The sequence below is a fragment of the Pongo pygmaeus genome, chromosome 10, assembly GCF_028885625.2.
Source record: "Pongo pygmaeus isolate AG05252 chromosome 10, NHGRI_mPonPyg2-v2.0_pri, whole genome shotgun sequence".
Taxonomy (NCBI): domain Eukaryota; kingdom Metazoa; phylum Chordata; class Mammalia; order Primates; family Hominidae; genus Pongo; species Pongo pygmaeus.
In genome coordinates, this window is record NC_072383.2 from 1059062 (window position 1) to 1073966 (window position 14905).

Below are 14905 nucleotides of genomic sequence, written 5' to 3' on the forward strand. Positions count from 1 at the left end.
GAAAAACATTTTCAGAGGTTTTTGGATTTTTGCAGTACAAATGAAGAATTATGGATTTGTAATTTATCTTGCTGTTGAGGGCTGTCTTCCTTCTTTGTTCATCTATTTTAAATTGTTTGGTTACTCTTGTATCTTTACTCTCCATTTGAATTTTAGAGTCAGCTTGTTGAGTTACTTGAAAAACCCTTCAACACCTGTGAAAGGAAGTGATCTATAGCTGGTTAGCAAAATCCTGTAGAGATTTTTCACTGGGATTGTGCTAAGTAGTTGGGGAAGAACTGAATCTTAGCAGTGTTCGTCTTCTCATCCATGAACACGGATAACTTTTGTTTAGGTGTTCTTTCATGTCTCTCAGTAAAATGTTATAGTTTTTTTCCCCCAAAATGCTTGCACATTTTTGTTGATTTACATCAAAGTACTTTTATGGTTTTGTTGCTGTTGTGAATGGGATTTAAAATTTCTTTTAAATTAAAAACTACATTTTCTAGTTGTTACTACTGATGTATACATTGATATTTATATATTGATATTGAGTTTGACCAATTTGTTGAGTTCTGTTATTCTAATAACTTGTCAGTGGATTATCTTGGGTTTTCAGTTAGAAAATCATACATTCAGACATTGAGTTTAATCTTTTCCTTGTCAATCTTTATACTTCTTGTTTTTTTTTTGTTTTGTTTTTTGTAGACAGGGTCTTGCTGTGTATCCCAGGTTGGTCTTGAACTCCTGGCCTCAAGCGATCTCCCTACCTTGGCCTCCCAAAGCACTGGGATTATAGACATGAGCCATTGCACCTGGCACTTTTTTTTTTCCCCAGTTGCGTGGTATGTTTTCAGCATTCAGTTTTGAGACATCTAAAATATCTCTAAAATATTGCTTACTATGAGTACATTATGCTGTAATCACATTCTGAATGCATGAGTAAATACATGGTAGAAGGGCTAGATCTTCTTTAAGTGGGGGTAATGGAAAGTTTCTGAGAAGGGAAATATTTATTATTGGAGGATTTAATGTGTGATCTTTTCATTACAGATATGGTGTAAGATACTTCTTCGAGATTGGACAGCTGGGGACCTTCTTCTGATTAACCTTAAAACAACTTATAGCCATAGAGACACCTCACAAAGTTCCCATTTTGTTGTTGTTGTTGTTGTTGATTTTCTGCTTTACACCTTTTCTGACCTTGCAACCATGTATGGAAGTGCTCGCTCTGTTGGGAAGGTGGAACCGAGCAGCCAGAGCCCTGGGCGTTCACCCAGGCTTCCACGTTCCCCTCGCTTGGGTCATCGTCGAACCAATAGTACAGGAGGGAGTTCGGGAAGCAGTGTTGGAGGTGGCAGTGGGAAAACCCTTTCAATGGAAAATATACAATCTTTAAATGCTGCCTATGCCACCTCTGGCCCTATGTATCTAAGTGACCATGAAAATGTGGGTTCAGAAACACCTAAAAGCACCATGACACTTGGCCGTTCTGGGGGACGTCTGCCTTACGGTGTTCGGATGACTGCTATGGGTAGTAGCCCCAATATAGCTAGCAGTGGGGTTGCTAGTGACACCATAGCATTTGGAGAGCATCACCTCCCTCCTGTGAGTATGGCATCCACTGTACCTCACTCCCTTCGTCAGGCGAGAGATAACACAATCATGGATCTGCAGACACAGCTGAAGGAAGTATTAAGGGAAAATGATCTCTTGCGGAAAGATGTGGAAGTAAAGGAGAGCAAATTGAGTTCTTCAATGAATAGCATCAAGACCTTCTGGAGCCCAGAGCTGAAGAAAGAACGAGCCCTGAGAAAAGACGAAGCTTCCAAAATCACTATTTGGAAGGAACAGTACAGAGTTGTACAGGAGGAAAACCAGGTAAGTTCTACATGTGTGTTTACCTTTATTGGCTGAATTCATGTATATAAATGAAATAGCCTTTTTTTTTCCCCTTTCCTAGATTTTTCCCTTCGTAGTATATGTATCTTCCTTTTTCCTATTGATTTTACTATTTTGTGTCCTCCATTTCTCAGCGCTTTCCAAATTTGGTCCTGTGCCCTGTTTTTTTCTAGTTGCCCATGTCTCCTTGCTCCAATTCTTGCTTGGTTCTTTTCTCTGGTTTCTCTTTCTCTTCGTGTCTTTCCTTTCAGCATATGTTATCTTTTTTTTTTTTCAATTCTTCTGAGAGTATAATTTTGCCACACACTCTAATATCTATTACCAAATGTATTTAGACAAGGTAACTTAAGTGTAAAGTATACCATTAAGATTTGTCATAATGTCAAAAAGTCATTCTTAAAAACAAAACAAAATGACTATCACAAGGTAAATCAGTGTTGTCAGCTGAGAACAGAAATTACTTTTAAAAAGTTAATGTTAGCCGGGTGCGGTGGCTCACACTTGTAATCCCAGCATTTGGGAGGCCGAGTTGTGCGGATCATTGAGGTCAGGAGTTCGAGACCAGCCTGGCAACATGGCGAAACCCTGACTCTACTAAAAATACAAAAATTAGCTAGGTGTGATGGTGTGTGCCTGTAATTCCAGCATCTAAGGAGGCTGAGGCAGGAGTATCACATAAACCTGGGAGGCGGAGGTTGCAGTGAGCTGAGATCCCGCCACTGCACTCCAGTCTGGGGTGACGGAGTGAGACTGTCTCAAAAAAGAAAAAAAAGTTTAATGTTGATGATGTATTTATTAAGTACGAACAATAAGTAACTGTTCTTTTTGTTGCCATTCATGGAAGTTTAACATCAGGATGCTTTTGTAGCTTTTTGTTCTGTAATTCTTTACATTTAAGGTGGAGGAAAGGCAACTTGGTGTGATTGTTTACTTGTAGAAAATAAATGAGATGACTGGGCATTATAATTATGGGGCTTTGCAATTGGAGAGCTAAGTGCTGTCACATTAGCTACAGGAAATATTCACTTATTTTTTTTGCTCCTCCAGGTTATAGTTGATGTTTGCTGATAGCCATGTCACATTCAGTGAGGAAGCTGATGACTCCAAAGATGTGAACAAATCATATTCAGGCTCTACTAGTTAAAATGTTAAACGTACTTTTTTTTTTTTTTTTTTTTTTTTTTCCGAGACGGAGTCTTGGTCTGTCTCCCAGGCTGAAGTACAGTGATGCAATCTCAGCTCATTGCAACCTCCACCTCCCAGGTTCAAGTGATTCTCCTGTCTCAGCCTCCTGGGTAGCTGGAATTACAGGTGCCTGCTACCACGCCCGGCTAATATTTGTATTTTTAGTAGAGACGGGGTTTCACCGAGTTGGCCAGGCTGGTCTCAAACTCCTGACCTCAGGTGGTTCACCTGCCTTGGCCTCCCGAAGTGCTGGGATTATAGGCGTGAGCCACCATGCCCAGCCCATACTTTTTGTTTAAAAGACTTTTAGAATTTTTCTCTTTTCACATTTTTTTCCCCCATGGCCCAAGTTGTCTGTACTTTTAGAAGTTTTCTTAAACTTGCAAGCTTGAATTTTTTTCCTCCTTAAAAAAGCTATCTCATACTCTTAAAGGAGAATATGTAATTAGCTACCTCATTGTTGGTATTACACTTTATTTTTGGATTAGGTTAATAAAAATTATAAAGAAAGCAACTGATATCAATTTCTGCAGTGTTCTTAAATGATACTAAGAACTAAAGAAGCAATCAGAAATGATCTGTGTCTCTGATGAAGAAGTCATCTGCCACACAAAGATGTTTAGGTCAATGATGGACCTCATGTATTACTATGGTCCCATAAGATTACAATATAGTGTTAGCCAGGTGTGGTAGCTCACACCTGTACTCCCAGCACTTTGTGAGGCTGAGAGGGTGTGGATTGGTTGAGGCCAGGAGTTTGAGACCAGCCTGGGCAAAATGGTGAAACCCTGTCTCTGCAAAAAATAGAAAAAAATTTAGCGGGGTTTGGTGGTGGGCGCCTGTACTACTTGGGAGACTGAGGCAGGAGGATCACCTGAACCTGGGAGGTCGAGGCCAGTCAGCTGAGATTGGGCCATTGTACTCCAGCCTGTGTGAGAGTGAGACCCTGTCTCTAAAAACAAAACAAAAAACAAAGATTATAATACAGTGTTTTCACTGTATCTTTTCTATGCTTAGATGTGTTTAGATACACAGATATTTACCATTGTGTTACAGTTGCCTACAGTATTCAATACAGTAACATGCTGTACAGTTTGTAGCCTAGAAGCAGTAGGCTCTATCCTATATCCTAGGTGTGTGGTAGGCCGTACCAGATGGGTTTGTATAAGTCCACTTGATGATCTTTGCACAATGATGAAATCGCCTTTCTCAGAACATATCTGTCATTAAGCAACATATGACTGTAAATCTAATTTAAGATTTCTGTTGATTGTCTTACCATTCTTACTAATATGCACTCCAGATATTCAGATCTACTGTTTTGGCTACTTGAAGATCTCTAGTTACATTACATTTTGTATGTTAAAGCTCCAGACACATTTTCAGCAATAAAAATAGCTCAATTTTTCTGTTCATAAATATAAAACAGAAAAGCATAGATATGAAAGCAAAATATATTCCAGATCCTCCCATCTACTGACAACTTTGCTATTCCACTGTTAACATTTTGACATTTCTCTTTACTGAAATATCTCTATGCATATACACATAACAGATTTACCTGAATGGAATACTGTTGGTATTATGCTGTGACCTTTTTTTAGCTAACAACATTTCTACTGTATACTAAAGGTCTCTAATATATATCTAAATTATTATTTTTAATGCCTCCTACTATTCTATTGTGTCTATTCTAGTTAATATCACAGGGCCAAAATTCTTCGAATTTACTTGGTAGTACAACGCAAATTAAAAACCTTGAATTCATTTGAATCAGATTTCTAAGTAATTAGAAATTATGATAATTTTATTCTTTCTCAGATACATTATAACTTCAAACTACTTTGCTTTTACTTTTTCATCAGTTATTAAAGTTGTCACTACTCAAAATTTGAGTGTTTTAATATATTTAAATCTCTTTCTTAGAGACTTAGCTGCTTTAAAGAAGAGAAATTGTCCTTTAAAAAATATTCCTTAGGAAGTTCTTTGAGTTTGAGTCATTAAGACTTTAAGAATGTGTAAAGAAAGAAAAAAAGCTAAAATAGACCCCACTGATGGAGTCTAAAATTAAGGACAGGGTTCTTAAATGCTGGCTCAGAAACATCAACATCAACAGGCATATTTGGTTAAAACAGATTGCCAGGCCTTCCTTCATACCAGCTAAGTACAATCTCTGGAGATGGGGTTCAGGAACTTATGTTTTGAACAAGCTTCTCTGGTGGTTCTGATGAGAAACCACTCTTGGGATCTTTAGAATTTAGTAAATCTAATGTAATTCTTTTTTTTTTTTTTTTTTTGGAGACGGAGTCTTGCTCTGTAGCCCAGGCTGGAGTACAGTGATGCGATCTTGGCTCACTGCAACCTCTGCCTCCTGGGTCCCGGTTCAAGCAGTTCTCCTGCCTCAGCCTCCTTAGTAGCTGGGATTACAGGTGCCCCCCACCACACCTGGCTAATTTTTGTATTTTAGTAAAGATGGGGCTTCACTGTGTTGGCCAGGCTGGTCTTGAACTCCTGACCTCGTGATCCGTCCGCCTTGGCCTCCCAAAGTGCTGGGATTATAGGCATGAGCCACTGCGCCGAATGTAAATCTAAGTCTTAAACTTGTCTGTTGCCTGTTTGTCAATTTGTGATGGTTCTATTGTGGCACTTTTGAGCTCAACCATAAAAGAAAGGAAAAGAAACAAGGGACCATTTGCTCAGTGTGTCTCATCCTTTATTCTACCACTTTACATCTCAGGGATGTGACCTACTCTTGTTCATAATGATCATTAACTGTGACAGGGACCCTCAGTGGATGGGGCGTGTGTAGGGGAAAAGGGTGTTTAAAATTTTAGATATGTTTAGTTAAAAAGAGCCCTCCAGGTGATGTTGATGTCTCCTCACCTTGTGAATCACTGATGCACCAGATAAATGTTCACATGATACATGACGGCAGAACAGTGAAGTACATTTTCTTCAGTTGACATTTTTGAGTTGTCAGTACAGTACTGACTTTAGTTTTTAATTTGCATTGCACTACAAAGTAAATTGGTTGGATTTGTCAGTTGAAGTACAACACCAAAAAAAATCATTCCTAAACATAAAATGATAGTACATTCTCAGTTTTTTTTTTTAATTGTTTTTGAGACAGAGCCTCACTGTGTCACCCAGGCTGGAGTGCAGTGGCGTAACCTTGGCTCACTGCAACCTCCATCTCCAGGGTTCAAGTGACTCTCCTGCCTCAGCCTCTGGAGTAGCTGGGATTACAGGTGTGTGCCACCACGCCTGGCTAATTTTTTGTATTTTTTGTATTTTTTTTTTTTTTTTTTTTTTGAGACAGAGTCTCGCTCTGTTGCTCAGGCTGGAGTGTGGTGGCGTGATCTCAGCTCACTGCAAGCTCTGCCTCCCGGATTAATGCCATTCTCCTGCCTCAGCCTCCTGAGTAGCTGGGACTACAGGTGCCTGCCACCACGCCCAGCTAATTTTTTGTATTTTCAGTAGAGATGGAGTTTCACTGTGTTAGCCAGGATGGTCTCAATCTCCTGACCTCATGATCCTCCCACCTCAGCCTCCCAAAGTGCTGGGATTATAGGTGTGAGCCACCGTGCCTGGCCAATTTTTTGTATTTTTAGTAGAGACAGTTTTCACCATGTTGACCAGACTGGTCTTGAACTCTCGACCTCAGGTAATCCATCTGCCTTGGCCTCCCAAAGTGTTGGGATCACAGGCATGAGCCACCGCACCCGGCCGTTTTTTTTTGAGCTGGAGTCTCAGTGTTGCCCAGGCTGGAGTGCAATGGCACAATCTCAGCTTACTGGAACCTCTGCCTCCCAGGTTTAAGCGATTCTTCTGCCTCAGCCTCCCGAGTGGCCAGGATTACAGGCATGTGCCACCATGCCCGGCTAATTTCTGTATTTTTTTTTTTTTTGAGTCGGAGTCTTGCTCTGTCACCAGGCTGGAGTGCAGTGGCACAATCTCAGCTCACTGCAACCTCCGCCTCCTGAGTTCGAGCGATTCCTCTGCCTCAGCCTCCCAAGTAGCTGGGATTACAGGCACGTGCCACCACGCCTGGCTAATTTTTTGTATTTTAGTAGAGACGGGATTTTGCCATGTTGGCCAAGCTGGTCTCGAACTCCTGACCTCAGGTGATCTGCCTGCCTCAGCCTCCCAAAGTGTTGGGATTACAGGCATGAGTCACCATGCCCGGCTTAAATTCTGTTTTTATAGTTTGGTATTGAATTGTAAATATCAGGGGAAAAAAATGAGTTTGCTTTCTTTAGTTTTGTGGTTAAGTATCAATATAACCTAGGTCTTGGAAACTGTATTCTTAGGGGTTGTATTGGGTTCTTTTTTTTTTTTCTTGGTAAAAATGAGATTGGTAAATTTGGAGTATGTAATGGTGTATACTAGTGCCCAAATATGAGATTCTTTATATGTATTTAGATAATTCTCATAGTGTATCATATTTGAATATTATACAATTTCAAATGTATTGTTAATAAAAAAAATCACAGTTTGATTTAATTGAAAAGTGGCTGAGACATAATTTTTTATTATAAGAAGTATTGTGAGCTGGGTATGGTAGTGTATGCCGGTAGTCTTAGCTACTCAGGAGGCTGAGGCAGGAGAATCCCTCGAGTCCAGGAGTTTGAGTCCAGCCTGGGCAACATAGTGAGACCTTGTCTCTTAAAAAGAAATAAAAAATAAAAATTTAAAAGAATTAAGAAATATTGTGGAAAAATTGCCTATGAATAAACACTTCTTTTTAAAGGCTCTACTTTTCAAGAATGGATTGACAGCATATGTGTGTGTAAGATTATACGTGTGTGTATGTGTGTGTATCAAATTTAGAGTAGATTTGAAGTTACTGGATTTATCACCATTATACCTGGAATTAGCTAGTCACCATTATACCTTGTTGATGATGCTGAAACTATGCCCCTCACTAAGATGGTTTTTATTATGAAGTGACTCAGAAATGTCAATTTTAATGAAAAACGTTATTGGCGTACTTGTTCATTTTGAAATAATTGAAGCAGTTGTTTATGCTTGTACTTCAGAAGCTGTGTGGAAAATACGTAATATCCTTTCTAAGTATCAGTCTACATTCAAAGACAAAATATTTGAATCTTCTGAATACTTCAGTTCAGTTCCAGTGAAACAGTCCACAGGATTTTCATGCCAAAAAACCCATATGTGCTGAAGAATGGTGAACACCGCCTTATCTAGATTCCACCCCTTGCCCTAATTAAACACCAGTGCTGGCAGGGATATATTCTCCGTATACCCACTGTAATTACTACACAATCCTAAAATTGTATAACTTTGGTCCAAAAAACGAAGGGTGCAATTTTAAAGTAAAGTGAAACACTGCAATGAGATACAGAGACACAGAATGCTAATTAATAGATTATAGTCAGCCAGCAGTGGGGCCTAATTAAACTCTGCATTCATTATACCCTCCATAGCCCTCAGAGGTCAGGCATCTTCCACTTGATAAAGAAGATTGGTTTAATAGGATTTACAGTAATTAAATAGTTTTCCCATTTCGGTTTGAGACTGGGGATTTAGGTCCATTCTAAATATTTGATCTGATTGGACCATAGAGATCTTGTTCTAGGATCCTATCAGATGTAAAGACACATTTGCTTAGAATTGCTTGATATGTGTGGTTCTTTATTATGGAGTTCTTTTAGAAGATGTTTCTAATATAAATACTCAGCAATTTTTATGTCTCATCCTTCTTTTGTTACTGAACTTTCAAATACTGCTGGTTGGAGAGTTAGAATAGTAATGTAACAGGGAAGGCTTTTTTTCTTTTTTAAAATTGGGAGTAAGGAAGGTTTTTAGTGTACATTTGACGAAGAATGAAAATCTAGCTGTGAGCTTGGTGGAACTGCAGAGCTACTAAGACTTTGGATGGGGCCGGGCGCAGTGGCTCGCGCCTGTAATCCCAGCACTTTGGGAGGCTGAGGCGGGCGGACCACGAGGTCAGGAGATCGAGACCATCCTGGCTAACAAGGTGAAACCCCATCTCTACTAAAAATACAAAAAATTAGCTGGGTGTGGTGGTGGGCACCTGTAGTCCCAGCTACTTGGGAGGCTGAGGCAGGAGAATGGCATGAACCCGAGAGGCGGAGCTTGCAGTCAGCTGAGATCGCACCACTGCACTCCAGCCTGGGAGACAGAGCGTGACTCCATCTCAAAAAAAAAAAAAAAAAAAAGACTTCGGATGATTTATATTTTTTTTATTCTAAACAGCATTTAACCAGATTATCGTCATACTTCTTTTTTGATTATGCCTTGAAATAATTCTGTGTGTTGAATTTAGTTGGAAGCTTATTTTAAAAATATTTAAAGCACTGTCATTGAAATATTTCATGAACAAAATACTGTTTAATATTATAGGATGGCAGGTGAATTTAATGTTTTTTGCCTTGTGTGTTTCTTTTCTTTTTGGAGTCTGATTTTTATGATTCTCATTTACTTAGGAATCAAGAGAATTTCTAGTTCAGAAATGCAAAAAGATAACCTTGTGTAATTCTTTGTCATTTTTTTCTCATTATTTGGAGACTTTTGACTATTAACATTTATATAATTTTAGGTCGTACCTTGATTTGCCGCATGATAAAAGCTATTTTTTTCTTTATTCTTTTTTTTTTTAATTTATGAAGTATTTATTGATCATTCTTGGGTGTTTCTCGGAGAGGGGGATATGGCAGGGTCATAGGATAATAGTAGAGAGAAGGTCAGGAGATAAACACATGAACAAAGGTCTCTGGTTTTCCTAGGCAGAGGACCCTGCGGCCTTCTGCAGTGTTTGTGTCCCTGGGTACTTGAGATTAGGGAGTGGTGATGACTCTTAAAGAGCATGCTGCCTTCAAGCATCTGTTTAACAAAGCACATCTTGCACCGCCCTTAATCCATTTAACCGTGAGTTGACACAGCACATGTTTCAGAGAGCAAGGGGCTGGGGGAAAGGCCATAGATCAACAGCATCCCAAGGCAGAAGAATTTCTCCTAGTCAGAACAAAATGGAGTCTCCTATGCCCACCTCTTTCGACACAGACACAGCAACAGTCTGATCTCTCCTTCCTTTCCCCACACTTCCCCCCCTTCTCTTCAACAAAACCGCCATCGTCCTCATGGCCCGCTCCCGATGGTCGCTGTCTCTTCGGAGCTGTTGGGTACACCTCCCAGACAGGGCGGCCGGGCAGAGGCGCTCCTCACCTCCCAGATGGGGTGGCCAGGCAGAGGCGCTCCTCACTTCCTCCCAGACGGGGTGGCGGCCAGGCAGAGGCGCTCCTCGCTTCCCAGACGTGGCGGCCAGGCAGAGGCGCTCCTCGCTTCCAGATGGGGTGGCGGCCGGGCAGAGGCGCTCCTCACTTCCAGATGGGGTGGCGGCCGGGCAGAGGCGCTCCTCACTTCCAGATGGGGTGGCGGCCGGGCAGAGGCGCTCCTCACTTCCCAGACGGGGCAGCCGGGCAGAGGCGCTCCTCACTTCCCATATGGGGTGGCGGCTGGGCAGAAGCGCTCCTCACTTCCCAGATGGGGCAGCCGGGCAGAGGCGCTCCTCACTTCCTCCCAGACGGGGTGGCGGCCGGGCAGAGGCGCTCCTCACCTCCCAGACGGGGCGGCCGGGCAGAGGTGCTCCTCATCTCCCAGATGGGGCAGCTGGGCAGAGGTGCTCCTCACTTCCTCCCAGACGGGGTGGCGGCCGGGCAGAGGCACTTCTCACCTCCCAGACGGGGCGGCCGGGCAGAGGCGCTCCTCACCTCCCAGACGGGGTGGCCAGGCAGAGGCGCTCCTCACTTCCCATATGGGGTGGCGGCCGGGCAGAGGCGCTCCTCACTTCCTCCCAGACGGGGGGTGGTGGCCAGGCAGAGGCGCTCCTCACCTCCCAGACGGGGTGGCAGCCGGGCAGAGGCGCTCCTCATCTCCCAGACGGGGCAGCCAGGCAGAGATGCTCCTCACTTCCTCCCAGACGGGGTGGCAGCCGGGCAGAGGCGCTCCTCACCTCCCAGACGGGGTGGCCGGGCAGAGGCGCTCCTCACTTCCCAGACGTTGGGCAACTGGGCAGAGGCGCTCCTCACTTCCCAGACGGGTCAGCTGGGCAGAGGCGCTCCTCACATCCCAGACGATGGGCAGCCGGGCAGAGACGTTCCTCACATCCTATACGGGATGGCGGCCGGGCAGAGGCGCTCCTCACTTCCCAGATGGGGCGGCCGGGCAGAGGGGCTCCTCACATCCCAGACGATGGGCGGCCAGGCAGAGACGCTCCTCACCTCCTAGACGGGGTGGCGGCGGGGCAGAGGCTGTAATCTTAGCACTTTAAGAGGCCAAGGCAGGAGGCTGGTAGGTGGAGGTTGTAGCGAGCCGAGATCACACCACTGCACTCCAGCCTGAGCACCATTGAGCATTGAGTGAGCGAGGCTCTGTCTGCAATCCCAGCACCTCGGGAGGCCGAGGCAGGCAGATCACTCGAGGCCAGGAGCTGGAGACCAGCCCGGTCAACACGGCGAAACCCCGTCTCCACCAAAAATACAAAAACCATTCAGGCGTGGCGGCGCGCGCCTGCAATCCCAGGCACTCGGCAGGCCGAGGCAGGAGAGTCACAGGAGCCCGAGGCATGGAGGTTGCAGCGAGCCGAGATCACGGCAGCACAGTCCAGCTTCGGCAACAGAGGGAGACCGAAAAAAGAAGGAGAGGGAGACCGAAGAAAGGGGAGAGGGAGAGGGGGAGGGGGAGGGAGAGGAGAGGGAGAGGGAGAGCTATTATTATTTGCCATTAAATAAACTTTTTTTTTTTTTTTTTTTTGAGACAGAGTTTTGCTCTTGTTGCCCAGCCTGGAGTGCAATGGTGCGATCTTGGCTCAGTGCAGCCTCCACCTCCCAGGTTCAAGCGATTCTCCTGCCTCAGCCTCCTGAGTAGCTGGAATTGCAGGTGCACGCCACCACACCCAGCCAATTTTTTGTTTTTTTAGTAGAGATGGTGTTTCGCCATGTTGGGCAGGCTGGTCTCAAACTCCTGGCCTCAGGTGATCTGCTGACCTCGGCCTCCCAAAGTGTTGGGATTACAGGTGTGAGCCACTGCTCCTGGCCTTAAATAAACTTTTTCATGAGGTTGCTAGTTGTTTCACTGTCATTTAAAGTCTGATCTTAAAATTTGGGATCTATGTCTTAGATTATTGTTTTAATTTTCTTTTTGATAATTTTGTTTTAACAAGAAAATGTAGATAAATTGGTATTCTTGTTTATTGCCCAGGTAAGTTTACTCTTTTTTGTTGTTTCAGAAGGGGAATGTGTTAAAGGCATTATGCAGAGTGCCATGAGAAAATGAAATCAAATGTAAAATGCATAATGTTCCTTTTGGGGAGTTTACAATCATTTTGAGAAGCAAAATTTGTACATGTATGGCTTACAGACATTTGAACTATGCATTTATCAGGTCTTGATCATATGTGAAGGTATTTAAATCAGTATGGGAAATTTGCTTCTTTTACAGTTGGTAAGTTTGCTTATCTGGAATGTAGTGAAGTATGAAAAATAATTAAGCAGAGCTAATAAAAATGTCGCACAAATATGAGATAGGGCTTATATGAAGAAATAAGGGCAGAGTTTGCCAGATAATTGCAGTCTCTCTCTCACTTTTTATTTTCCTCTGCCTTTTTGGATTTCACACTGCAGTGTAGTGTGTGATCTCATCTCAGTGAAATAAAATTGTTTTTGGAGATTTGCTAATTTACAGCAAATTTGCAGATAGCATCTTAAATATAATTTGGGGGTCCTTTTTATTGTGCAAAAGCAATCAGAAAATGGGTTTAGTTTTTAGTTACATTAATGTTAATCAGTGGAGGTCATAGTTTCATTTTTTAACATTTAAAATCGTACCACCGTCTGGAACTTGACATCTGTTATGAGTGCTCTGTTATGTCCAGAAGAGTATAGGAGGTGCCTAGAAACCACACTTTATAAGAAATGGCTGAAGGAACTCAAGAAGAGAAGACTTGCAACATTTTAATTATACTCTTAAGTATTTGATGGACAGCCATGTTGAAGGAGATTTTTCCTTTTTTCTTTCTTTGTGAGTATTGTTTTTGGAGAACAAACACTGGAAAATGAGCACAAATATTAAGGTTTTAAATTTTGGCTACAAGGAGGAATGGATTTTTGAAAAAAGCTATATCCGGCCGGGCGCGGTGGCTCACGCCTGTCATCCCAGCACTTTGGGAGGCCGAGGTGGGTGGATCACGAGGTCAGGAGATCAAGACCATCCTGGCTAACGTGGTGAAACCCCGTCTCTACTAAAAATACAAAAAATTAGCTGGGCGTGGTGGCGGGCGCCTGTGGTCCCAGCTACTCGGGAGGCTGAGGCAGGAGAATGGCGTGAACCCGGGAGGCGGCGCTTGCAGTGAGCCGAGATCATGCCACTGCACTCCAGCCTGGGCGACAGAGCGAGACTCTGTCTCAAAAAAAAGAGAAAGAAAAAAGAAAAAAGCTATTTCCATTTGATGAAAGAACAGTTTCACAAAGTAATGCTTCATCATCACTAGAAGTGGTCACTGGGAGGTCAGACTGCCTTCTGACAGCTGCGTGGGTGCTCTAAGTCATTGAACTTTTCACAATGCCCAAGGGGGTATGGAATAAAGTAGTACTTTGTGGAGAAACATTTAGGGAGTTTACCCCATCCTCCCAGGTCCTTTTGTCCTTTTTCTCCCTCCCTGTCTCCTTTCCTTCTTTTATGACAATTTTGTTGAGATATAATTGAATTCACCCTTTAAAGTATAGTTTTTTTCTTTTGTTTTTGAGACGGAGTCTCGCTCTGTTGCCCAGGCTAGAGTGCAGTGATGGGATCTCGGCTCACTGCAGCCTCCGCCTCCTGGATTCAAGCAGTTCTCTGCCTCAGCCTCCCAAGCAGCTGGGATTACAGGCACACGCCACCGCGCCCTGCTAATTTTTGTATTTTTAGTAGAGACAGGGTTTCACCATCTTGGCCAGACTGGTCTTGAATTCCTGACCTGGTGATCTATCTGCTTCGGCCTCCCAAAGTGCTAGGATTACAGGTGAGAGCCACTGTGCCCAGCCTTTTCTTTCTTAATCTGATTTACTCAATGAAGATTTTGAAGAAAGTAATAGTAAGTTGCCCTAGGGAGTTCTTGAACGAGAGTATAAATGATGTAATAAAAAATACTGTTTAGGAGCAGCTTTTACTGCTGTCAGCAGAGTGGATTGAAAAAAAGGTGGGGAAAGGAAATGAGTTTCTTGTAGAAGGCCTGAATTAAACAGGGTAATAGGAATGGAGAAGAAGGTGCACATCCATGAGATTTTCAAAGAAATATTTGGATATAGGCAGGGAACGATGGCTCGTGCCTGTAGTCCCAGCACTTTGGGAGGCCAAGGTGGGCAGGTTACTTGAGCCCAGGAGTTCAAGACCAGCCTGGGCAAAATAGTGAGACCACATCTCTTGAAAAATTAGCTGGCATGGTGGTATGCGCCTGTAGCCCCAGCTACTTGGGAGGCTAGGGCAGGAGGATGGCTTGAGCGCGGGGGGTGGAAGCTGCAATGAGCTGTGAGTGCACTACTACACTTCCGCCTGGGTGACAGAGCAAGAGGCTGTCAAAAAAAAAAAAGAAAAGAAATATTTGGATATAGACGGCAAGAGAGAAGAATACAACGAACCATGGTATTGAGATTGGGGAACTCTTTTCCCAACGATTAACAACGGAAATGGATTAGAAAGTGGAACTAAATTTAGAGTAAGGAATGATGAATTTCATTTTAATTATTTGAATAAAAGTTTTTCATATGAATTTGGAGATAAGAGACTAGTGACTGTGACCTCAGGTACATGCATATAGATG

At 43.1% G+C, this 14905-nt stretch overlaps 1 protein-coding gene across 16 annotated transcripts in view; it reads left to right on the plus strand.

Annotated features, from left to right (window-relative positions):
• ERC1 (ELKS/RAB6-interacting/CAST family member 1) overlaps window positions 1-14905 on the plus strand; it is a 511134-nt gene that overhangs the window by 38777 nt on the left and 457452 nt on the right. For 13 of the 16 annotated variants that reach the window (XM_063672288.1, XM_063672287.1, XM_063672289.1 and 10 more), the window contains exon 2: window positions 1033-1860. The exons of 2 other annotated variants lie outside the window; for them this stretch is intronic. In XM_063672288.1, the coding sequence (XP_063528358.1) occupies window positions 1192-1860 (669 nt within the window). In that variant the 5' untranslated portion in view covers window positions 1033-1191. Of the gene's footprint in view, window positions 1-809; window positions 825-1032; window positions 1861-14905 lie in introns of those variants that run through there. One more of the 16 variants, XM_063672290.1, reaches the window with a different exon arrangement.